The sequence below is a fragment of the Acromyrmex echinatior genome, chromosome 15 (assembly GCF_024713525.1).
Source record: "Acromyrmex echinatior isolate Ae372 chromosome 15, ASM2471352v2, whole genome shotgun sequence".
Classification (NCBI taxonomy): domain Eukaryota; kingdom Metazoa; phylum Arthropoda; class Insecta; order Hymenoptera; family Formicidae; genus Acromyrmex; species Acromyrmex echinatior.
In genome coordinates, this window is record NC_141866.1 from 10,267,471 (window position 1) to 10,294,587 (window position 27,117).

The 27,117-nt window shown below is 29.1% G+C and overlaps 4 protein-coding genes across 4 annotated transcripts; 2 read left to right on the forward strand and 2 right to left on the reverse strand.

Annotated features, from left to right (window-relative positions):
* Positions 1-931: 931 nt before the first annotated feature.
* Positions 932-16,201, forward strand: LOC105145755 (alpha-tubulin N-acetyltransferase). The gene is made up of 8 exons (XM_011055548.2): positions 932-1,920; positions 5,580-5,729; positions 7,018-7,189; positions 10,623-10,764; positions 11,128-11,230; positions 11,328-11,415; positions 12,013-12,059; positions 14,903-16,201. The coding sequence occupies exons 1-8, from the start codon at positions 1,817-1,819 to the stop codon at positions 15,192-15,194; spliced, it is 1,098 nt and encodes a 365-aa protein (XP_011053850.1). The 5' UTR covers positions 932-1,816; the 3' UTR covers positions 15,195-16,201.
* On the reverse strand, positions 15,918-24,010 carry cutlet (chromosome transmission fidelity protein 18 homolog). The gene is made up of 12 exons (XM_011055546.2): positions 23,869-24,010; positions 20,342-20,512; positions 19,774-20,166; positions 19,556-19,697; positions 19,143-19,329; positions 18,649-19,067; positions 18,331-18,573; positions 17,900-18,240; positions 17,528-17,769; positions 16,552-16,814; positions 16,207-16,471; positions 15,918-16,148 (listed from the first exon to the last, which is right to left on the reverse strand). Exons 2-12 carry the CDS (start codon positions 20,427-20,429, stop codon positions 15,939-15,941), a joined length of 2,793 nt encoding a protein of 930 aa, XP_011053848.1. The 5' UTR covers positions 20,430-20,512; positions 23,869-24,010; the 3' UTR covers positions 15,918-15,938.
* On the reverse strand, positions 21,415-25,177 carry LOC105145754 (LITAF domain-containing protein). Its single transcript, XM_011055547.2, has 4 exons — positions 24,993-25,177; positions 24,133-24,260; positions 23,869-24,025; positions 21,415-23,754 (listed from the first exon to the last, which is right to left on the reverse strand). Exons 2-4 carry the CDS (start codon positions 24,245-24,247, stop codon positions 23,649-23,651), a joined length of 378 nt encoding a protein of 125 aa, XP_011053849.1. The 5' UTR covers positions 24,248-24,260; positions 24,993-25,177; the 3' UTR covers positions 21,415-23,648.
* Positions 25,178-25,290: 113 nt separating this feature from the next.
* On the forward strand, positions 25,291-26,938 carry rswl (tRNA methyltransferase roswell). The gene is made up of 3 exons (XM_011055545.2): positions 25,291-25,845; positions 25,928-26,492; positions 26,556-26,938. Exons 1-3 carry the CDS (start codon positions 25,457-25,459, stop codon positions 26,868-26,870), a joined length of 1,269 nt encoding a protein of 422 aa, XP_011053847.1. The 5' UTR covers positions 25,291-25,456; the 3' UTR covers positions 26,871-26,938.
* Positions 26,939-27,117: the final 179 nt, after the last annotated feature.

A 27,117-nucleotide genomic window follows, 5' to 3' on the forward strand; every position in this document is an offset into this window, starting at 1 on the left:
ATAATAATATTATGCGCTTATAAAGCGTATGCCGTATATCATAATCTGTAAAAATGGACCAATCACCTTCGAGTATTCTTTTTCTACAGTCGAATGAGAGGGGAATACTTGATTATGATTAATCAATTCTTATACAGATTATGACATATGGCATACGATTACGGCCAATATAAACGCTCCTTTAGGTTTGCTGCAAAAATTCCGTACAAAATTCCGTAACAGTATGCGTAAAGCCAGTTCTACATTAGTTGCAAATCGATCGCAAGTTTGTTGCAACAGCCAATATGAAACGTTGATTTCAAAATGCAAGCTTCAGATTGGGTGTCGCAACAATCTTGCAATCAGCTTGCAACTAATGTAGAACCGGCTTTAAAGACTGTCGCAGACAAAATTTCTGTAACAATAACCTTAAGACGTGAACTTAATTCGATAAGCCAATCAGAATGCTGCTTTAAATCTACGTACTCTAACGGAAATAGAAATAGTAAAACTTATCCATAAGGCGATTTTCAATCGATCATCACTTGCGATCAGTTTGCAACTAATATAAAATCGGCTTAAGATTGATATTTTATATGTCGTACATATGTACAACAAACAAGCGTGTTGATTGGCTATAGCATGGAAAGATCCGAGAATCTCTTTATCCAATCAACAGGCTTGAAAAGTTTTGTCGACACTACATGAGATATCAGCCTTAAGGCACTCTATGCGCGCGCGCTTTGGCGCGACTTGTGTTGCTTTTACGGTAAAAATTGAACGTAATGCTCTGAAAGACAACGCAATCCAATGCGACTGACGTTTCGCCAGGAGAAAAGTTTCTATAAATCGTGCAGATTTCTATCGCTATTATTAATCTCGAATTTTTTTCAAATATTCGGTCGATTTTCCATTCGCCATCCGAGCACTATTCGGATTTCGAAAGCATTCGTTCGATATTCGAACGAATACCTATATGTAAGAGCATTGGATCACCACGCCGATCGCTCTCCCGCGAAGGAGGGATGTGGAGGTCGCATCCTCGTGCTCCGTACACGCGAACGACGGCGATAGCTATCAGTTGGCCGTGAGCCGTCAAGTGAGTCTGAGTTTGGTGGCTGGTGTATGTAGCTTTGCAGCATCGGGAGAAGCGATCGATTCTACGGAGCTGCGCTCTCTCGCACATCGCTCTTCTCTGTTCAGAGCGTTTCGTCTCGGAGCATGTCTTCGTGTAGACAGCGAGAGGTGATCGATTTACCACTCTCGTATTGAGAGATGTTAAAATAATCTCGGGACAAGATAATTAAATCAAGTTCGAAACGTAAAACGATTAGGAGATACAGGAAGACGGTGACAATCGTTAGGCACCCACGTGATTAATCGGAGGTGCCGCGCGAAGGTGTCGATTCGATACAAGGCTCTCGTGTGAGATTCTGCATCAGTGACAGGAGCTCGCCTCGCCGTACAGAAGTGTGACAGAGAAAAAGGGGTGGGGGAGAAGAGGGAGAGAGAGAGAAAGAGAGAAGAAAAGGAAAGAGGGCGGAAAAGAGGGAGGAGGGAGAGAGGAGGGAGGAAACCGATCAATGTTCACGTGACAATCAACAACGCGAAGTGAAGTTGCCGCGAAAGGGTGCACGAACAACGGCCATATTCAAGGCGAGCCCGTTGTCGCTCCCGGTAAACGTAGGGTCGCAAAAACAGTCTCGTGATTATTCATCGGGATAGAACGCGGAACGTGGTAAAAGAGAACAAGGTAAACGACGAGAACGGGGAAGTGCAGCAATTAAGTTCTTTTCAATACTACGGTGACAGCGATCCCTTCCATCATCTCGTCGAGATGGAGTTCAAGTTCAACGTAAATAAACTCTTGCCTAGAAAGATCAACAAGGTCACGCACAATCTGGTGCCGGAAGACTTCAAAGGTGATCGACGTGAATTGAAGTGAGTATTCTTCTTTCTGAGATCCTAAAATAGTATAGTTCTCCCGAATTATCAATCATACTACGCAGTGTCCATTTATATATCGAAACTCGCGCCCGTACTTCGCAAGTGATTTCATCGGCTTTCTGTATTTATTAAATTATGACGTCATAAGTATAAAGCTATATCTTTATATTTATGACGTAAAATGTATATATTTTACTAATGTAAAATGTACGTGTATATATATTGCTCCAGTAGATGCTTTAAAACATAACTAAAACGACATAACTAAAAAAGTTAACTGTTCCAGAAAATGAGAAAAGTATTTTTTAAATGGCAGAAAATTATCGATTAATAAAATAAGATCAGCAAAGAAATATTTTTAATATCAACTGTCATTTTCGTTATTTATGGTTTACAACCTTTAAAAATCATTCTCTGTAAGTTGACAAGTTTAACTTTTTTTAAAAATCTTTTTTTAATTGCGCTGATTTTGTTGATTTTTTTTTTACGAATAAGTTAATTTTTTTTTTTGATGATCGATAGGATAATTTACTTAACTCATTCATAGTAATAAGTCGTAAATTACATTACATTTGAGTTATGTCATTTTTAAAGGAGCGATATGTATGTATATATGTGATGCGCGCGCACATTCATATTCATACTCAGACAGCACAGAATATTTATGACAAATATTTATTAATATTCATTTTTTGAAATATTATATAGATATTTCATACATATTTTATATAAAGCTTTATTCGAAATATTATTAAAATATAGACTAAACATTTTATGTAATATTTATGATAAATATATTATAAATAAATATTTCTAATAAGTATTTTTTACTTGGATTATAATATAATGTCTCATTAAATATTTTTATAGCACTTACTATAACATTTACAATAAATATTTCATAATATTTATAATAAATGTTTATGATCTGTGCAATCGAAGCAATCTAAGATCACAAAAAGATTTACAAAATATTTAAAATAAATCTTATAAATATTTATACATATTTTATGAATATTTTATAAATATTGTGTGCTGTTTGATATACATGCACGCACAATTACAAATCTTGTTATGAATTCCAGATGAGAAGGCTTATTTATTTCATGCTCAATATTCTTTCTTATAAATAATAACAATATATTAAACAATTAAATATGATTTAAGTGTAATCACTTTAAACAAGATATTCCATCAATTCGCTTTTCTAATGTTTCATATCTTTTCGATAAATGATAAGACATCAACTAATAACGAGAATACATCCATTATCTATTTACTGAAGGAATGTTACTGACGTGTTCAAATCTGCTATTGCGTTAATTGCTACCTAATTGAGTCAATGCGGAATACTTAGAAGCTGCAGAGAGTAATATAGTTTTATATATCATTCCTATATAATTAAAATTTAGATTACGATGTTATATAAACAATTTCCACGATAAAGTCTAGCTAGATAAGATTCCGCATTCCATTTATTTAATCCATATTCGTTACACACACACGACAGACGGTGGGATACTCTTCTCTCTCCGAGATAGCTTTCTGCCATAAGAAAGTTAGCGAATTGTGAAGTAAATGAGTTTTTTCGAACAGTAAAGTCGGACAGACGGTTTTGTATATACCGTAGATTCTCGGTTCAAGGAACTCAGGTTCACTTGCAATAACTTCTATCGAATTCTTGGGCAGTGACTCGCGACGCTCGCGGAAGTCTATGACGAAATGGCAGAGAAGTATCATGGTTTCTCACCGTGAAAGATTTGTCCTTCGTTATTTGTTGTAGGTATACAGAAAACCTAGGTTACTTGTTCTCCGGTTACATACCTGTCCTCCTTGATAGCAGCAGTTGATGCAAACACGCGCTGCAAAATTATTATTCCGATATTAACTCATCATACAGTACTTATATCATTGCAGCAATGTTGCAGCAACATTGTAATTTATGTTCTAATAATATTGCAGTAACATTACGTTTTAGCAATATCGCAATATAATATAACAGAAGCGCGAAGATTTATTTCTTCATATTTCCTTTTTATTTATATATTTGTACTGAAAATAATCTTGAGATTGCATAATTTTGTTAATTACATAAGTTGAGCTACAAACGTAAATATGCGATGCACTTTTATAAGAATATATCAAATACTTGTTGTGAAGAAAAATATTTTTTTTTAATAATTAAAATTTTACAATAATATTTCTTCTAAGTGATGTAAGATACAAAGAAGCATTTTCGATTCCTCTATAAAATTTGTTAAAAGCTAAAAAATAGTTACTAAAAAGTAGTAACAATACTGTAAAATTAAATAATCTATTGTTAAAGTTAAGCTAGCGCCTTATGTAAGATACTTCCGTGAAATTTCATGTCTTTAAAAGCTGTAGATTTCGCAATGCAACTTTCCACATTCGGTGATTACTCACGTTTTTTCGTCGTCAATCCATCATACTTCACGCCAATAGCATATAATGAGCATAAGAGAAGATATAATACCGATAGAATAAATTAACCCGATCTTTATCGCCAAAATGGATTGGCGCGCGTCCAAAACATGAATCAGGTCATCGCTGTAACTGAATAATGTGTTACACGAGGAATCTTTCTTATTAGAACGGTGTAAATAATTGCATCTATTATATATAATTTTCTAACGTATAATTTTGTGTAATCTAATCGAATATGAAATTAAATATTGCATGCTGCGCTACAATATTTAATATTGATTATTACAGAATGCATAAGAAACCTATTCCACCTTATGTCTTAACAAATCAATATCTTCCTATTTAATAAATAATTTACTTTATTATTATTCAGATGATTGCGCCAGTTTTATATATTGTTAGTATTAGTTGAAAATGATTATATGTATGAAAGTAAAGTTTTTTTTATTATTTGCTATCTAATGTAAAAAGAATTAATTGACATAAAAATTTATCTTGAATTAATGCTTTCTTCTAATAATTATACTTTCTACTTTTTTCTTTACTCTCTTTCCTCCTCCCCCTTTCTCCTCTCATCCCTCTCCTTTCCTTTATCCATGCTATAGCTATTTTCCGCTAGTTTTTAAAAAGTTTTGTCCTTGACACAAGAACATCGGATGAGAATTAATTAGCATAGTTTTACGAAATTGATGCTAGCATAAAATATGAAGACGAAAAGTAGAACGTGACTGTTTCGTACTATTTCAGCGGGTAATCGCTATGTAAAATCATTATATATTCCGTAGCGATTGTAATTGTAGCGTTGAAAAATAGCGATGCTTGATTGAGATGTTACTTCTAACTTGCATCTAGTTTAAGAGGTATCTGCAATAATTTGATATTTTACATTAACATTTTTAAAATCAGAAATTCTTCACATATTTTCAATTCTTATATTATCTTTTCCATAATTAGGATGCTTTCAGAGATTTTTTCAACTGTATTGGATTACATTTTCTTAATTAATTATATTATAAAAATTATATTATAAAAATAGAAATAAATAAAAAGTATTAAAAAATTTATGTACAAATTATATAAAGCGTCTTGTATACCAACATATCTAGCTAATTTACTCATTGCAAATTAAAATTGTATGCAAATGTATTTGATTTATTTGGTTTCAAATATAAACGTAGGTGTATCTGATAAGTATCATTTTTTTTTAGCGAATGTCAAAGATTATTGAGCAGAATATTGGACGATATGGGCGAGGCATCAGCGAGAGCTCAAGGACTCAACAAACCAATTACTAGCGCCCTTAAACTCCGAGATACAGATCACATGGTTTATTTGCTAGTAGATAATGAAGGGAACAAGTAAGTTTTTCTCTTCATTTAGATAGATTTACTTGAAATATAATATTTTTGTTACATAAATAATTATTTACTCTTGAGATTTGTACTATTGTTTGTGTTATATAGACAACATTGTATTCAAATTTTTATATTTCGATAATAAATAATCCAATAAATTCTTGATCCAATAAAATTGATCTAATAAATTCTTAAAAAAAAAGTTCTCAAATTTTAAAAAAAATTTCTGACGATTAATATTCAAAATCATACAAAATACAATAGTTTTTATTATTGACACTTCTTGTAGTCACCTCGTCCTATAAATTGAAATATCTTATTAATTCGCGAATTTTAAAGAGATATGGAATGATGCTAAAATAATATTTAAAATCGACATTTTTTAGCCGAAAATATTGGCAAGTAGATACTGCTCGCAAACGCTTAAATGGATAATAGCTAAATACGCTAGGCCGGCTAAACTACAAATAAAGTGAAAATAGAAAGATAGACATGACGATTGCTATACTAATATCGTTTATTTACGTACATTTTTATTTTGTGCATTTACGAACAGAATATTATTTTGCAATTGTAAGGAAGTTTTCTCAATTCATTTTATCTTATCTAAGATTATTCTTGTAGATCTAAAAATATTAAGAATCTTTTATATTTACACTGTTATTGTTACTCTCTAAATTCTTTGGCGTGGAATCTTATTCTTAAAAGTAAAAATTGTGCCAGTCGATTTTGAAAAAGAATAGCTCAATTTTCATTCTTTAAGAGTGAGAGTTCATTTAGAGATTGATTCTAAAAGTTTTTGAAAATACTCCAGACTTGAGATTATACTATTAGGTGTTGGAATTAATTCGTAGCGTTTTACAAGTGATGGGAAGTACTTTCATTAATGTATTTTTTAATGCTCATGTGAAATAAATAACATTCTTTCATTAAAAAACGCTACGAATTAATTCCAACACCTAATATATATACACGCAACATTATTTTTATAGTAAGTATATGAAATGCAAAATTTTATTCCAAGATATAAAAATAGAATACACTCCTGAGTTGTTGACATGCAATATGCACACAGTCGGGCACTCGCGAGCATTCGTGGGCGTACGTACCCAATTTCAGCATTTTATCGACTCCTGCTGGAGTATATGAGATACGCATCAGACCATACACAGATATTACGCATTGGCGATCATTACGATACTGTAATGATGCGACGTGACATAGTATTTTTCCAAGTCATTTCTTAGGAAATTGTGATTCATTCGCATAATAAAATCTCTTGATTTTGCAGTGGACTCGGTAGTGTGGTGGGATTACTGAAAACAGGATCGAAAAATTTGTTTCTGTTTGATGAAATGGGAGAGCATTATCAGCTGCAGGCGAGATGTATCTTGGATTTCTACGTGCATGAGTCGCGACAACGTATGGGTTTGGGCAATATTCTCTATCAGCACATGTTATCTGTAAGTTCAGTGTTCATTTTCAAATCTTAAATTATACTTAATCTTTACCTTCGATAAAGAATATGGATAAGTTTAAAATAACATATAATTAACAAACTTTGATCAGTAAGTATTAGAATAATCGCAACTAAAAATAGTTAATAAAATTATAATAAAATAGTTAATAAAAAGAAATTAAAACTAATAAAATATACATTTTTAATTTTATCCTTAAGATTATCTAGAGAAAAAAAAAAATTCCTCTGATACAAGTCTGAATGATATTTCACGAAAATAAATATTAATGAATAACTAAATGCAGAAAAAGTAATTCAGAATTTAATTATAAAAGATTACTGTTTATTTCTTACCTTTATATATTATTTTTTTTTTGTCATGTTGTGATTATATAATTGTTTTATTATACAATAAAATATTGCTATTATTATCGTTTCTAAGATGTATTTGTCGAAGGTAGCCGATTGTATATAGCATTCTCTTTCGATAATTGTATGTTAATGAAACCACGAGAAACGAACCGTTCTCACGTGAAGAGAGAGTTTCCGCTAAACAATACTCGAACTTCCCCGCTCGAAGACAAATCTTCGATGCGCCAGTGTAAGGCATAATTACTTCCTGCACGGTAGATACTTAAATCGTTAAGACTGTGCGAAACAGAAGTTTAACCGTTACAATCGCAATTACACAGAGAAAAATGAATAATATTTATATAACAGACCGATAACATTTATTATTAATATGGTATTAATTAATATTAATAATAATAACAATAATATAATTGCAATCTTTTACAAACATAATGAAATCGATTATTTTAAACTTTCATAAATAATTAATATATTACGATTTTACTACATTTGTTAAAGATTTCAATATATTTAAATAGAAATTGATAAAAAATAAACATAACATTTGTATATTACTAAATGCAAAATATATTTTATTAATTTTTTTATTAATTTTTTAAGTTTTGTAACAAAAAATATAGATTTAAATAATATAGATTAATTATAGTAATTTGGAAATTTATATTATTAAAAAAAAGTGACAAACGCATTTACGCAAATTAATAAACAGCAATAACTCGCAAAAATTAATATAAATAACTGTTTTCAAAAGAAAATTACAGTGAGAAATAATTTTTAAAGTGATAGAGAGAGAGAGAGAGAGAGAGAGAGAGAGAGAGAGAGAGAGAGAGAGAGAGAAGTATAGCATATACACACGCGTATAATATAAAGATAAGAAAAATGAAGAATTCTGCAAACTTTGTGTTTTTCGTTCCGCTCGAGGACTCAAAACCCTGAAATCGGTGTCATGTAAGGACAAGTGCAGAGAACTGTAACGAAAGAAGACGGACGTTCTTTATTTTTGTGCTCAACTTGTCTAGAATACCATATTTCTTTGTACATAATATAAGATTCGTATAATAAGTAGATATAAATTTAATAACTTACTATAAATGATATATATGTTTTTCTTTTTTATGTAAGATCAACTTTTGTCTCCATTGTTAAGAACTTATGAAAACTCGAGAAAAAATATTGTACATATAATTATATAAAATTATATATATACAATTATATATAAATAGATATAATTATATACAATTATATATAAAATATGTCCATTTATATACAATTATATAAAATTATATATAAAATATTTTTTCCCAGGAATAATTCATTTTATTAAATATTTTTTATCTTTTTAATCTAAATTGAATAAAAAAATTTAAGTAAAAAAATTTTATACTTTTATTGCATGAAGAACTTTAAAAAAATCATCAAGATTTCACAAGCGCGTTTATTGAAATATTAATTTTGTATGTAGTATCTATATATGTATATTAATATATATATTTTATGATATCTAAACAAGATTTGAAATCAAATTGATAATTGTAAGTTTTTACTTGTAAGTCGAAATAATTAGTTACTATGGTGAAAATTAAGATAAAACGCGCACAGTCACAAAGTGAGTGTATGTGTCATTATACTCAACCGTGTTTATGACATTTACTAGGATTTCACTACAAATAACGTGCATTGATTATAACCGCACGGAATAAAACTTCAAATTCGACTAAACTCGTGTCTACAGTATTTGTGTTTATATCTCTTCGCTTACCTTTCATATTATGACTCATTCGAAAGTACGACGTCATAATTATTTGCGTATCCAACGTTACACGGCATCAATGTGTGAGATACATGCGACAGATAATATTTATTTTGATTATAGTAGAAATTGTGTGTGGGTGTGTGTGTGTGTATGTGTGTGATTCTAGTTTCTCCATCAAAGTATTTAATAATATATCTATTGACAAAAATTTGCGATTATACAGCGCGATGTCTTGTACATATTAAAAACGATAATTTCATTGAATACATATTAAAGACGATAATTTTATTGCACAAATAAGAAAACGTGCTAATTAGAAACGCGATATTTTTATATCAACTTCGATACTAAAACTTTATGAAACGTTCACTCAGTTCGCTGTAAATGGTTGCTTAGGACTTTCGTATTTTCTCGCGTGATTGCAATTTTATAATGCACGGACTCTTTCGTGGTCGCCGCGATTTTCTCGCGAGAAAACCGAGATATTGTGAAAACGTGATTGATCTTAAAAATAAATGCGTGACGAAAGGTCATTATATTATATCGCATACGGAGGAAAGCGGGTGTTACGCTCGAAGGTAACTCGCAAGGTGACTGAACTCATCCAGCCCGTTTGTTTCAGCACGGTTCGTCGGTTTGTATTTATAATGGTATACTGATAGGTATTTTTTCCTACTATCATGCTTCTTTTACGTGAAATAATTAATATTAGAAACTTGATTTTTCGCATCAAATATGATTAATCGCATCCGGCGTAATAGCCTGACCTATGAAAGTTAATTACATTTATGTTATTACATTCTTTCATGATCGTGTATACATGCATATAATATGAACTATTAATCGAAGCTTGAATGTTTTAAGATCTAGCAAAATACTGTTAGTATACTACATAGTTATACTAATAATAAATTAAGAGAAATATGCACTATTTAAAAAAATGGCGATAACTTTTATGTGACTGTAAAAAAATCAATTTTTTTGAACATTGATTTTACAATTATTTGTTTTGTATTTTCAGATCATATAAATTTTATTTGAAATATTTTCCATGATAATGCATTATTTATAGAATATTCGACGTGAGCAATTAAAATGAAGTGTACCATCAAATCAAGTTTAATTTGTCTTTCTTTTTGCTTAGAAGTAGATTAATTAATCTTATTCTTTTATGACATATAATTCATTTTAAATTATAAAATACGAATATTTATTTTGAGATTATTTATTTTATCCTTTTTATTCGCTTATTCATATTTTTATTTTAATATTTTTTATTCTACTTTTAATAAAAAAGTATTTTGATTTATAGGAGGAAAACATTAGGCCAGTAAAATTGGCAATTGATCGACCATCGGAGAAGTTCTTAGCTTTTCTACGCAAATACTACGGACTCTCGAAGATTATCCCACAGAACAATAAATTTGTCGTCTTTGAAGGATTCTTTGATGACGGTACGTAATTAATACTTTGGTATGAATTTTCTTTGAATACACGCAATGTGGGTGACACATTAATGTTAGCAAACAAATTATTTTCTTGAATATCTCCAATATTTACTAAGGACTACTATAATAAAATATTTCTCTGAAACAAATTTATTTAGAAATAATAAATTTCTCTGAAATAAATTTATTTAGAAATAGTAAATTTTTTTTCTGACTCTTACAGTGGTCCGTTTTTTTTTTACGGGAAAGTATAGCTATTCAAAGAATTTCTAACGCACACCTAAAATTTAAAAACGTTGGATATATGTAAAAGTTACAAATAGATTTCAAGAGTAGAATTCAAGAAAACTTTTGTTTTCGCGTTTGTAGAGAGTCGAGACGTAAGGAGCAATAGATACAGTTTACCTCCAAGAGTGAACTTGGACGATGGTACGCCGGGCAATAATGACAATAACGGAAGGAACGGTGCTAGGTAGGTGCGTCAAATCGAATTACGATTTATGAAGCGACAGATGCGAATCGTAAACGATTTACAGTTATATGGAAGAAAATGATATATTGCTTTTCAGTCTCAACGGGGTACCATACGTGGCATCCATTTCGCGCAGTTCATTCGGTAGATACGCTGCGGCGCGGCCGCCCTGCTCCATGGCAAATGTGAGTACAACGACATAGAGAAGTAGCCGAGAAAAACTTTTAAGTCACGTTTTAATTTATCGGTTCTGATATTATATACTATAATATATAATAATATATATAATAATTATATAAATGTAATTATTAAATTGTAATGTATTAAGAAAAGAAAAGAAAAGAAAGAAATGGAGAAAAGGGAGAGCAAAAATTGTGTGCACAATTGCAATGATATAATTAAAATTACCGCATTTTGATATTTAGCTTAAATATCAAAGCTTAAATATTTATCTCTAAATATAGAATATATAATAGAAGCATTATTTTTTAATTATATAAAAAAATCTAAAATTTTTAATTATTGCTAAAAATGTATATAGCTCTACGCAGAAAATATTTTTATTTCTAGTTGATTAAATAAAATCAAGCGTAAAAATTTCTTATCGCGAAACATATTTGCGATATTTACACAGACGTTTTCTTCTTTATTAAAATCTAATATTATTGTATACTTGAAAACATTAACCATGCAATTTCTCTTAGGCTTTCCATATTTCTCTTAACTTTGTAACACACAAAGCGTAACATGACTAATCATTACATATTGACGCTTTCTTTTAGATAATCCATAACACAGCGATGCTTGGTCAATCAGCCGAGCATACTGGGTGAGTAAAATTCACGGAATGGTTATTGAAGTGATCCAATTTGAGCCTGTGCTTGTCTTATAATTTTCTTTAATATTTAATTGAAGGCTATTATGTGTAATAATATTACACGTGAAAGAGATTATGTGCAATATCTTTTGGTTGTGATATTTTGGAAGACTTTCTCTCATAGTTATGCAATGAAAATTTGATTTTTGAAAACTCCAAATAAAATTTTTAATCGTAAAGAACAATAAAATAATACTCAGTATACGTAATACATTTTAAATTAGCAGAACTGTGAGAGAAAATTTCTGAAAATATATGTTATTATTTTTTTACGCATTGTTGCACTGTAAACAAACTTTTTCCTTTTTAACGATCATCATCGAAGCTTGAAAAATCTTACTAAGAGTATATGTGCTCAATATATTTAAAATATTTGAAATAATGCAAGATGCTTCAAATAATTCGTTGTAACAATGTCATGTGTCAATAATTATTGAATTTTGCTAAATTAGATTATAAACATAATAGGTATAAATTATGAATTTCTTGATCTCAGCTGTGATCTATTAGAAAAAGAAAATAACCATTGAATTTAAGATTGCGTTCGATTTCGGCGCTTACGCTTGATTTTTCTTCAAGCTTCGTTCTATTTTTCTTCTGTAACTGTAAATGATGAGTGATAAAGGTTGTATCCTTTATTCACGAGTACTGAAAATCTACAGTTCATGTTATTATAGATTTTTAGTACTCGCAGTGACTAACGGAACGCAATTATAGATAGAATGAAGCGCGTGAGCGCTGAAACCGTACGCAATCTAGAGCTTTGGATATTAATTTTTTGTGGATCGGCGCTTTCTAACAACGCATAACTTATAGAAAATCTTACTTTCTAAAGGTTTTTGGGGTCGCTAAATCCGATTCTGATCTAAGATTAAAAAATTCAAAATAATGAATTTAATATGGCAAATTTAAAAAAATATCTGATTGTATACTGCAAAACTCGGTTTTAAAAGATTCTTCAGATCGATGAATCTGATTTTGGAGGTCGATTGTGTATCTTAAAATGAGATAAAAATTACAAAAGTGAGAAAATTCATTAGATATTGACCAATGAAATTAAATATAATTATAATAAATTATAAATATTTATTATAGATGATAATAATAATAATAATAATAAATTGTAAATAATATTCTAGTGATTTTACTTATTTTTGTAATTTTCAACTTTATTCTAAGATATAATCGGTTTTCTTGCCTCAGAATTCAGAAATTCCAAACAGTGGATCCAATATGGCGAAAAATTTAAAAAATCTGATTATCACATAAAACTTCGTTTTAATTAGGAACTTTTTACTTCAGTGTAACATCAAATTTTCAGTTTCGCTTTATTTGAAGCTCATTATTAGTGACAAATCAAACTTTGCATTAAGAAATGTTTTATATGACTATCTCTGAATTAATTTTTGCTTAAAATTGAACGAAATTGTATTGTCAAAATATATTTTATTTATACTTTTGTAGAGCCCTATTTTAGGAACTCGATTCAGAAAATCGTCCACTAGAATACGGAAAGATCTCATTGTACTGCGCCTTTTAATATAGATATACATAGAAGTTACCAATACAGTTGAGTTTGATTATTATACATATATATTAATGAAAAAATAAAGAATTATGTTATTTACATTTTTTTCATTTTATTTACAAGGTTTGAAGAAATGAAAAAAAAATTTTAAGAAGATCATAGTATCATCAGTTGTATATATGAACACAAAATTAAATATAACTACATGCTTAATGTATATGTCAGTAATATAATCTTTCATCCTATGAAAAATTAGTACAAAAATTATTTCGTTCTATCAGTAAAATAGAGGACGCCAACATCCCGTCAAAAATGTTTATTTACACGCACGCACGCACGCATGCACGCATATTCCAGCTTAATTTATATAATTTATTAGCATAAGAATATGTACATTATATATATTTATTTGATGCGCTGTATTAAAATTAAATTGTAGTTTATAAGTTTGTATGTAACTATTAGTAATTATATGTATATGAGTTAATAAAGTTTTATTTGCTAATTTGCTGTGCGCACAATCACATTTACGTTCCCTTTAATTAAAAAGATGAAAAATCCAATTAGGAATTTGAATATCTTTCAACTTTTGTACACGCAAAAGAATTTTTTTAACCTTATTGGATATCTTATTTATGATCTAGGACATCAATGTTTCAAGATGCAATCCTAAATGTATAAAAGTATTTAAGAAATAAAACTTACAATTGCAACTTTTTAATATTTATATATTATAAATATCAAAAATAAATAATCGATTTACGTGAAAAAGTAAATTTTGTCGATACAAAAATAATCATAATGATTATCAACTATACTTTTTTTACCTAATTAATTATATGAATGTAAAACTTGATATTTGTTCGAATAAGAAAAATAAAAATTCCGTCGTTCTGTTCACGCAATTAATTTTTTCCAATATAAACAATGTTTTATAATATTCTTACATGATATTATATTTCAATATTATAATTTATGTTTGCATAAAAAATTGTGTGATTTTTTTAACGTTTTACGTTCACCAGCATGAGCGAAGCATGTTTTATATTAATTATTAACTGCACATACAATTGTATGTGTGAAATGAAGTTTGTATATATTGTATATAAGAGATCTCGGTGAGAATACGCTCGTGACAGATTTACGCGTACTTGAGACTGATAAGACAGAAAAAAAACCATGTGATGTGAGTGCATATTGCTGCCGATTGCATATTGCTTGCTTGCCTGTCACCTGTCACGACTTGATAGGCAAGTTAATTTTTCAGCAATAGCAACAATGGCAATGTATCGCCGCCTCCACCATTGAAACTGGAGCGACCGCGTTCCTTGAGCCTCTACTCTGAAGAGGAGCAGAAACAACGTAGTCTCGAGATGAACACCGTTCCGACGCCTGTTGTGCCGGATAATCAAACTAAGTCGTTCGTCCCCATTCTATTGGAAGCTGAAAAAACGGAAAAAAATGTGAAACCATCACCGTCGTGCAGTCAGGAAGTGGCCACTGGCACTAATCAACACGGCCACTTGGATCTTAAGTTCTACCATTCCCCTTTATGGTGAAATGATTTGGCTGATACACAGTTTTCTTCGTTTTTTTTTTAAATTTAGAAGCAATTCAACCATGCAAAGTTAATGCTAAATTTGATTTTCCTTTCTTTGCTTTGTATACATAAATAGGATTATAAATCTAGGAGCAAAAAGTAAATAGTCGCTAACTCACAGTTGAAGCACTGAGATAGATAATTTTTAATTTATAACTTTTTTCTATTTCCTTTTATATTAATATAATAGAACTGTGTCTCTAGTTTTTTTTATTATAAGATTGTAGCGGCATATCATAAATATGGAATCTGACGCAAAAGTAAGCAATATCATAATGTCCACATTAAAAAATCGTGTTAAATATTTAATTTTGCTTTATCGCTGTTTTTTTTTAAGATAAATATAAAATAATATCATAGGATAAACAAATATAAAATTTCCGTAAGAACTAACAAGTCCAAAAGTTTTTAATTTTTTTTTAAATGTTCTCCAAATATTAATCAAAGTTTAAAATTTTGTATTACACTTACTATATATCTAGAGAAAAATTCATTTTTACAATTATTTAATATCATTCATACTATGAAAATGAGAAGTTGTTTGTTTCTTCAAAATGTAATTTTCTGGACTTGTTCAGTTTTTGTGAAAAACTCTTTAAATATATCATGTATACATGAAAAAAAGAAAAAAAAAAGAATACTACACATTCTTGGAAGTACAAGAATAAAAACGTACTCGCAGTTTGTACTCAAGTCAATCTATTTATAAAAATTTCTTCATGGATACATTTCGACGAACGGCGTTATTGCAACCTTCTTTATATTTGTACCATACTCCATGTTTTGTTAAAATATTTTTCATCAGAGAATATTTTTCTTGTGATTTAGGGGATATACGATTCATTGTTTTATTTTGTTTTTGACCATTTTTATTTCCACTCGTAATGATATTTCCAAAAAAGTCTTTGTATACCTGAAAAATTGTTAAGTATGAAAAGATTGACAATAAAAAAAAAATGCATAAAACGTACTATTTCCTTTAATGATGTCGCATCCTTCGTGGATTGTTTCGTATTATTTACAACATTGGAAGATATATTCTGAACTAAATTTTTTACAATTTCTGGATTTCCTGGTTTTGCCATGTTTTCCGAGTTAACTTCACCAAGTCCTGTTAAGATACTCGCACGTTTTAAACGTTCGACCTCCAACTCTTGTGTGATTATCTGTTGTACTGCGTATGCGAGACTTCGATGCGCATTGCAATTAAGAAAAACGCCAATTTCTAAAATATTACTAAAAAAAAAAGAATATGTTTCATTCTAAATAGGATATCGAATATGTGTTAATGAATAATTATTGTTATTATAACATACGGGTCCAAATTGTAGATGTATCCTCTTTGAGAATTTTTTTCTTGTACGAACGATAAACCAAATTCAAGCATTACATTTATTATTCTGGCGAGATCAGACTTCTCTTTTGAGGAATATAAATGAGAAGGAACTGTTCGTAATTTGGGCGTTAGAATGTCTGGCAAAAAACCAGCGATATCTGTAGTTAGAGTGAAAACATCACGTCCGCATACTCTTCGTACTGCTGTTAAAATACCTGTGTTCTTTGCCGATTTTTGAGTTATCTAAAAAAATGACAAGGATAATGAAACATTTTAAAAATTTGTCAAAGAATTATCATACAATATCTATTGTACCAAATGAATTACAATATTTATATAAAAATACATATGTATATTATATATATATATATATATATATATATATATATATATAGGGTCATCTAAAAAGTATTCGCGGTTTTTTGTCACTAGATGATGTTAATGGTCAACACATCTAGTGACAAAAAACCGCGGATACTTTTTAGATGACCCAATATATATATATATATACACACACACACACACACACAATGATTCTTATACGTTAATACTTCAACGTATGAATTTAGATAATCATTTCATCTTGATCAATATCATTTTTTGTAATTGTACCTTCTTTTATGCACAGAATCAATTGATGTAAAAAAACATAGTTGTTTAAAAAAAAATGTAGTTACAAATTGCAAATTGCATAATTTAAAAAAAAATAATTTTGTGTTTTCTCTTTTCTCCAATTAATTTATTTCATTATTTTGTAAATAAAAGTATTAAGGTACAGTTGCCAAAAAATAAATAGTTTATAAAATACTTTATATTTCATGCCAAAATTGGACAAAATAAAGTACAGAGGAACTTTATTATATAAAAAAAATCATATAACTTTCATAATCATAAAAAATTGATTTTGGGACATATTTTTTAACATTAACGTCTGTATGTGTATGTAAAATACTTACTTCGTTGGTAACGGTGGGATATGATAATTTCATTTTCTGTGTTCTTGCAAGATACAAATGCCATGCAATAAATCCATAATTTGTGTAGGGCATAAGTGACCAAATCTGCTTGTGTAAAACGAGCGATATTACTAAATCATAAAATTGAAACCATTCCAGAGACATAGGTACATTATTAAGTTTCCGATCACAGATTTCAGGGTAATTATGAAATATTCCTTGTATCAATTTATCCGTTTCGCCTAAATAAATAAATAAATATTTAAAAACATTTATATATATATATATATATATATATATATAAAATAAAATTCATAATATAGAAAAATTGTAAAGGATTGCGTTAAAATACGTAAACAAATATAAAATTACCATTTTGAATACTCCTCAAAATATTTTGTATTCTTTCAGAAATATTAAGCATTCCCTCTTTGTTCATGGGAATCGTTAATATATTTCTCCACGAATCAAATAAACTCTTACGAGTATCTTTTAGACCTAGAGATAAATTATCTTTCAAATTAGAGCTACCCATATATTGTAACGCTCCTATACAAGCTCGAACATCACAACCGGATCTTTCTGCTATTTTTACAAGATCATTAAAGTCCACATTTAATTTTTCCTTTCTCGCTAAATCCATTAGACGTTCTGCTAATCTCAAAGGACTTACTTCCTGTATCGGAATTATTACAGCGACAGCTCTTAATGCTCTATAAATATAAAAATTAGATTATTTTTTAACTCAGGTGTTGTATGATAATATTTTTATTATATTATTTGATGCTTTTAATTAAAATTACCTTAATGATGGAGCATATGGTTCATTACAAATACATATTATAGGACGTGTACAGCCATCAGACATATTTTCTGATTGTTCTTTTTTCTTTTTCTTTTTTGCTATTAATTTGCCTTGAGTAAATTTTAATAAAAGTTCAATAGATGCAGCCGGTGCACCATCAATTTCATCAAAAATTAAACAATTCGGTCGGGGATCAGCCCCCATCACAGCTTTCATTTCTGTTGATGCGAGGAGAATTTGTCTAAATAAAAATATATAATACAATTTTCGTATTACTAATTTTGTATTACTAATGTCATATACGAGTGTATATTACCTAAACTTATCAGGAGTTCTTTCATCACTTGCATTGATTTCTACAACATTATAACCAGCATGTTTGGCTGCTATATGTGCTAAAGTCGTTTTTCCCAATCCAGGTGGACCACTGAGTAAGGCTATCCTCTTTATTGGATATCCTTTACTATCCACTTCCTCAATGTCTTTTTTGTCATCAACATTATCCTTTTTTCCAAAAGTAGGCAACTTTTTTTTTGGCTTTATAACATTTCGTTTAAATACTATTTTATCCCAAAGTTTCAACCAATGTAACAACTGTCTATTAACGGTTTCATCTGATAATAACTCTATGTATGATCGAGGTCGATATTTATCGACCCACAATTCATCGTTAATCATGTTTGTTGTATCACATAGAGATGATGGTTGCCTAGATAACTCCTTTTTTCTTGCCATCTATAATATGACATCACATTATAAATGTAATATAAAGAAAAATGTAATATAAAAAAAATTGAGAAATAGACATACGATTTCTTTAGCCTGCATTTTCAATTGCTGATAGGGCACTGAAGACAAATTAGCAATTGGACTTGTGGACTGTTTGATATCATTCTGTTGGTTTCTGATTCTAATATATAAACGCTGATAATCATACGATCTTGTGACAGCCACAAAATTCCATGATGGAACTCGTAAAGAAATAGAGTTGTTCTTGCTGTATTAAACACGGAAATAATATGGATGCAATATATTATAAATATTATAATTTCTATTATGCAAATCATTTCAAATTATTAGGTGTTGGAATTAATTCGTAGCGTTTTTTAATGAAAGAATGTTATTTATTTCACATGAGCATTAAAAAATACATTAATGAAAGTACTTCCCATCACTTGTAAAACGCTACGAATTAATTCCAACACCTAATACTAATTACTCACTTATTGTAATTTGTCTTCGTTGTATTTTCATTTTCATGCAGCAATTGTCTAACACCTAAGATTTTCTTAATAACTTCTTTAGGTTGATTCCATCGAAGCTTCTTTTCTTTTGGTTCTTCTATAATATCATCATAGGTGTCAACTAGAAACAAAGATTTTATGACAATTATCCTAAAAATAAAATCATTTCTGTTACTAATTAGTTATCAATTGATTACCTGAAATATCCATGTCTAACAAATTAGAGATGTCACTAAACAATTCATCGCAGCTACGTTTTTTACTACTGCTAGGTATACTATCACAATATTTTTCATAACCACGTTTTTTATTATTGCTAGTTATGTTGTTGACTTTATCAGCATTAACAGGTAGAGGAATTTCAACACCTGATTGATGTTTATTATCATTAGCTGTCCAAGATATTCCACTCGTACTAGGACCAGGATCAAATTGCGACAATAAATGGTTTTTATTATTATTATTGACTTTATCAATATTATTAGGTGTAGAAATTTCAACACTTGCTTGATGTTTATTATTATTAACTATCCAAGATATTTCACTACCGGGATCAGATTGTGGCAATTTTCTTTTCTCAAAAAGTCCACCTTCAAATAAATTAGCTAATTATTATTTGTTTGACAAGATGCAATAAATAGTAAAATATAAGGAAAATATTTAAATGAGACTTCAAGTATTAATTTATTTCTCAACTTGTTTCTTTTCGTTTTAATTTTAAAAATATTTCAAAAATATTCAAGAATCATATTATACAATATTTACCTTCTAATTCCCTCAAAGCTTCATAGTCTGCCTTATGAATAAGGTCAAACTCTTCGTCCATATCTAAATCTGGGTATTCGTCAGCCATCCTACTTCTCAACGTGGATTAATCTTGCGATGTACAAATTCCAAATATTCCAATTCCAATTTTAAGGCCTCTTTCACCAACTTCTGGGGTTAAGTTAATCGATGATCACAGGTACATGGTATGTATACATTTTCACGAGATGCTCAAACCGGCCAGAGGAAGAAAAATCACGTGATCAAAATTGACGAATATTAAGTGTCAAGTTTGATCACGTGATCCTCTTATTTCTGACACGGCCGGTTTGAGCGGGTCGTGAAAATGTAAATTGCATTTTTAAAGTAAGCATTTATTAATTATTTCTTTTCTTTTAAATTTAATATAAATTTTTTTTGTATTAATATATATAAATTATTAATATATACAAGGGACATTAATTGTTCCAAACATTGTCTAAACATTTTTTCGACATCTTTTAATTAGAGATGTTTGTTTGTAAACAATAATTTAAAAAATAAAATAAACAATAATTCTTATCAAGAGAAAAAATGAATAAAAAAGTACAATTTAATAGGGGATAAATATTGTATATAGAGGATAAATTCATCAAGTATCTTTAACATTTCTTCAGTTAGTTATGCAAGATTGTATATGCAATATTTTTGTGCTTTTTGAGTTGTTGATTGACCCAATACTACAAATTTTAAATTAAATTTTAAAAAATTAAAAATGACGTTCATTAAAGCATATTTTGCACAATCTACACAACATAAAAATATTAACATTACTCATTACTTATATACTAAAAATATGAATATTACATTAACATTGGTTTAACATACATTTAGTCAAATAATCATTAAAAAATTTATCCACCATATTGGATCTACTATTTTAAATTTATGAAGAAATTACACAACAGCACAATAAATTTTTTTTTTGTTGATTTTAATTTTCATTTGGAACAAATATATATATATATATATATATTTGCACGATTTCGAATAAAGTTATTACAATAGGTCAAAATAAAATGAATAGTATAGAATTCTAGAATAAAATAATTTTATTGCACATATTAAACAATTTATAATTGTACAATATTTTTCTTTTTTCATTTAAATATCGCAAATGTTACATGCTATATCAAAAATAAAATATATAAAGCGATACATCAAATATGCAAATTAATATTAATTTATTCGCATTTTGAAAAAAATCTTACAATTGCGTTATCAAATAGAAATTATCTTATAATAAGGCCACAGGAAATTTTATTTAATTTAAGGCACACATGGAAATAAAAATAAGCAAGATCTCTCTGTAGATCGGATTCCGATCTTACACGTAATTATTTTATATAATCACTATTATTTTTATGGACCTCTTAGTCATCTCTAGACATTATATTTCTCGTGTTTATTTCTAATTTATTATTTTCTCCATTATTATAATGTTATCATACTATATGTTGTCATTTTAAAAATTTTTTAATTTATATTTTAATCTGTTTTATGATTTTCCTGTATAATGATTTCTTATAACGAGGAAGATATTAATATAGTCGAGAATGTACATTTTGATTTATCATTCTTTCTTAAACAATTTCAAAATAAATTTTATCTTTTCAATCGTAACTACCATATATTATTGATTATTATTTTTATTTATTTGCGTTTATACATATATCGAATTTGATAATTAAATATCGAATTCATTTTATCAAACGGCAAATTTCAAATTCATTATTCGTGCGCAATAAGATATTCGATCAAAGTAATGCTTGCAATTGCTTTATATATAAAAGCTAGTAACATGTAAAAATTATTATTTAATATTTCATATATGTATATGTGTGTGTGTGTGTGTTTATATTTTTTTTTTCTTTTTAAACAAGTTCGAAATTTTTGAATTTCCAAATTCGAAACATATTTCAGCTGCCATCTATTCTCTATGATATAAAAATATAAGCTACCAACACATAAATCTTCTCTTAATAATCTGTACTTTCATGATATGAATATACAAAACAAGATTTATCAATTAAGATTTTTTAAATCAAGGTGTTAATGTAAAATCAATTATTTCTCCTCAATTGAATTATATAAACTATTACGAGTAATCTTCACTTGACCATGACCCAATTCTTTATAAACAAAATTTATTAATATGTATGATATCATTAATTATTTTATAGAGTTGGACGCCTCAATGAATAAAGATGAGCTGCACATATTGCTGCCTATCAATTTCATGGTCAATCTTAACATTGTTTTAAACATAAACATAACATTTGCTCCAAAAACTGACATAAATTATGATTAATAATATAATAAATCTTTAAAAATCAATGCTGTAGACAGTTTATATGTTACGTTAATAATGGAAATAAATATGGGAAGCATAAATCTTCTGTCTATTGATATGGAAGTACAAGTCTGTCTCACTTCTTTTACAAGTTATACATAAATGTTGTGAAACATGCTTTTTGCTATTAAAAACATCATATTTTCATTAGCTTCATGCAAAAACATGAAAAATATTTTTCAAAACCGTACAAAAAATAACAATACGCATAAATTGTACGCAATAAAATTACATATGTGTATGTATATACAGGGTGTCCTAGTTCAATAGAAATAACAGTGTATCTCTTAAGTCGAGAAAAATTTCTGAACAAAAAGTTGTACGATCTGAAAGACAACAAATAATGATAAAATCTATTTTCATAAAAATTTTTTTACGAATTTAAAAAAATATTTCGTAAAAAAATGATAGATTTTTTAATAATTCTACTTTAATACTTTTATATGTAGAATAACTAGAAGAGTATGTAAAAAATTATACAATTTCACTTTTTAAAAATGGCTATGATCTTCAATACAACTTTGAAAAATCTATTTTTTCAAAGATTGATTTTGCCATTATTTACCCCTCTTTTCTTTACACAATTGTCTGAAATATTATTTTCGAAAATGCTTTTCATAAAATAGTACCGTACCAAATTAAAATGAAATATTTCACACCTTACATGTATATATTAAAAAATTATACAGAACTATAAAATTACTTGAATAATCAAAAAGATGCTTCATTATAAAGATTTAACTAATTTCTAGATGATTAGATTTAACTGAATTAATCTAATTGGAGCTACATTTTTCTTTCTCTTTCATATAGAGATATCCCTTAAAATGTATGAAGTTAAATTCAAGTTTAGTGTGTAATTGGTGGTATCATAAACATTTCAATATTCAAATGCAATACATGGATGCAATCCATTTATCTTCTATGACGACCCAAATAAGCTTTACAGTTTGGACAAGTATGATGAACATCCATACATTCATCTATACAACAGGGAATCAAGCAGCAACCAAACCAACATCTAATATAGAAGAAAATAATTACACATTATACATCTAGTATAAAAGAAAAATAATTAGACATTGTACACATTTATATAAACATAATGCATAATCTGAATATTACTCATAATTACCCCAATAGTGCTATGATAACACCTGAGATATAAGCGATCATGCCAGGTTCAGTTTTTGTCACGGTATCTATTTCAGCATGGCAGTGTGGACAAATTGTATGAGTCGACTGTGGCCCAACTGGAACAATAGTCGTGACTATAGTAGGTCCGTTTGCATCTGCAAAACAAGTGTAAAGATAATTAATAGAAAATATAACAGAAAAAGTAATTAATATGTATTTTTGCCAATTATATTAATATAAATTCAATATCTTTTTGACTTACAAGTTTGCGCTGGTGTAAATGGACTAGCTGGAGGAACGCCTCCTACATTTTGAGAATAAGCAGGTGGTGCATAAGGCGGTGGTTCGTAAGGCGGTGGTGGTCCATTCTTATGCATGGTTTTCTTCTATCTATTAATATCACAAATTTGATAATGTAAGTGTGTTGTGAAGAAGACAGGCTTAACCACAAAAACTAATGAAATTAAGCTAATTCGACACACTTTTGCAAAAGTAAAAGAAAAAATCTGACAGAAAAAATACAATTATCAAATTTCATAGTGTTATGCATAAATGTTCAAAACTTTCTATTAATTTTTATTCTTCTAATATTCTATTAATTTAGTAATAAGATTTTGCTAGGCGCTAATATATCAAAACAATCTATATAAATCTAAATCAGCACATCGACGTTTGCATTTCAATTTATATAATTACTTAAGACGCAAAAAAAATCGTTATCAGATAATGAAGTAATGTATTATAGTAACTAGTTGCCTATCATTACATCTTAGCATGACGCGAGACGCTAAAAATAGAAATTATCGCGAGGATATAAAAAAATCGAAGGAACGGTAAAGCCTGTTGATAACTGTTTTCGAGTAGACTGTTGGTTAAAAATTATTTCCATCGTGAAATTTCGCTTAAAAGAGAAAAAAAATGAAATGACAGGACATGGAATTCAAGCGAAACCTGTCCCTCGTCGAAGGTATTCGAAGGCCGTTATCCGAATACGTACGAATGCCAATTGCAACATTTAATAAGCATCCCGAACGATATTTGTGCTTTGTTAGTATCTACAACAGCGACAATACATTCATGATGTAATTATTTATCTATTTTACATAAAGCGATAAATCCAACCTTTCGTTCAATTATCGGATTCCCAACGATACCAACAGAGACTGCTAAAGGCACACGCGACACACGTTTGATATGCAGCACTCACTAGCACTCACAAACGGCACAAACTTCTTTTCTTTTTCTTGCCTTGTGTTTGCGGTGTGGATTTCCGTCTATCAGAAAGTATGGCGAATTCACATTGCGTGCGATATCCAGGGTGCGGTCCATTTGGCTCGACAAATGCTTCGTTGACCAATCGGAAGAAAGAATTTTACAAATCGGCCAATCAAAGAGTGCTTCGAAGCATTTGTATGTAGCGATGTTACGTTGATCTACGTTGAGCGTACTTTATGTTTAAATACATTCGATAGCGCTGTGTAGGTTGAGTTAGAAAATAGGTTAGAATTTTCTTCTTACAGTTTATGACAAAGTGACGATTATTGTTGTAAGAAATTGTAGCAACTATCTTTATATAATATTATAGAATGTTTAACATGAAACAATGCCTGATAGCCTCAGTTAGGATTCACAAGAGATTGTTAACCCGATTAATCCACGTGGATATTTTGTCGCCTGGACTTTATTTTTCGAATATAAATGCTCTATGTTCGAATAATGCAGTTTACAAACGATTTTATTGTCATGATACGATCGATGAGAAAAATGTAACGAGCGCCGAACTGAAATATCATAAGCAAAAGTTGGATAAGCAGAAACTAGAAAAATATCTGAATAATCCCGAGAATCATAAGCGTTTTCAAATATTAGAATTAGAAGTAGATGTTTTGCGACACACTGCTGAAAGAGTGCCTCAGAATATTGAACCAGGAGAATGGTTGTGTCTACTGAATATAAGGGTGAAAGCAAAAAGAAAGTTGGTATTTTATTTTTTATTTATTTATTTATTAGAAGTTCACTATGAATTAATTCTGATCGAAACATGTTTCTTTGTGCAGAAAATATCTTATGTTTTTGTGGCGTAATGAGAAAAAATTAGAACATGAGAAGGAGAAGAAAGAGTTCAAGAAAGCTGAATGGCTCGCTAAAAAGCAAGAATTGACCGAGGACACTGGTGAATTGAAATATGGCCTCTTGAATAATTCGCTATTCTTGCGTATATATGACACAACTATAAACCATTATTACAATGGTAGATTGATTTATAATATGATGTTTGAACCAAAGCTGGTGTTTGATTGTGGTTATGAGAAGTATATGACTAAACGTGAGCTACACAATTGCAGCAAGCAATTATCTTTGTCATTTGCCTATAATCGCATCCATGTCAATCCTCTGACTCTTTATTTCTGTAATTTTAACAAAAACGGATTAATCAAGCAACATCTTCATCAAAACATACCTACTTTGATGCAAGATGATTTTCCTCTCATAATGACATCGCAATCTTATTTAGATATATTTCCAAAAAATCAGTTAGTGTATCTCACTCCACATTGTAGAACAAGTTTAACTAAATATGATCCAAATATGATTTATATCATAGGTGCATTGGTAGACAAGGTAAGCTAATAATAAGACTTTATGCATTCATTGCATAAATATTTATTAAATTGGATTTTATAGGGAAATTCAAGACCATTATCTTTGGCAAAAGCTAAAAAAGAAGGTATTCAAATGGCTAAATTTCCTATAGACGAATATCTCTCTTGGGGCGTTAGCTCGTCAAAGAGTCTTACACTCAACCAGTCGATTAAGATAATGCTGGATTTGAGACACACGGGAGATTGGAAAGAGGCATTAAAGAACGTGCCAGTTAGAAAATTAAGACCTGCCAGAGAACGTAAGCTACAAAACAAAATGGAGAACTCTATATTTTCAAAACAGATTCCGGACTCCAACATTCAAAATTTTACATTTCAAAGCAGGAAAACAAATTAATGTTAATTAATTTTGTATATTAGGCTGTAATAAATTATATAAGAGAAATTATATAATATCTAAGAAGAGTTTGTTATTTTATTCTTTATTTCTAATATTAGAATTAAATCTTGACAATTACAAAATTTCATAAATGTGATATGTACAATACATACATGATGTTTGCTTTGTATGTTTCTTATGGACCATCATCTTGTTTATTTATTTTCAAATATAAATATAAAATTTCTCAATTTTTAAATTATCT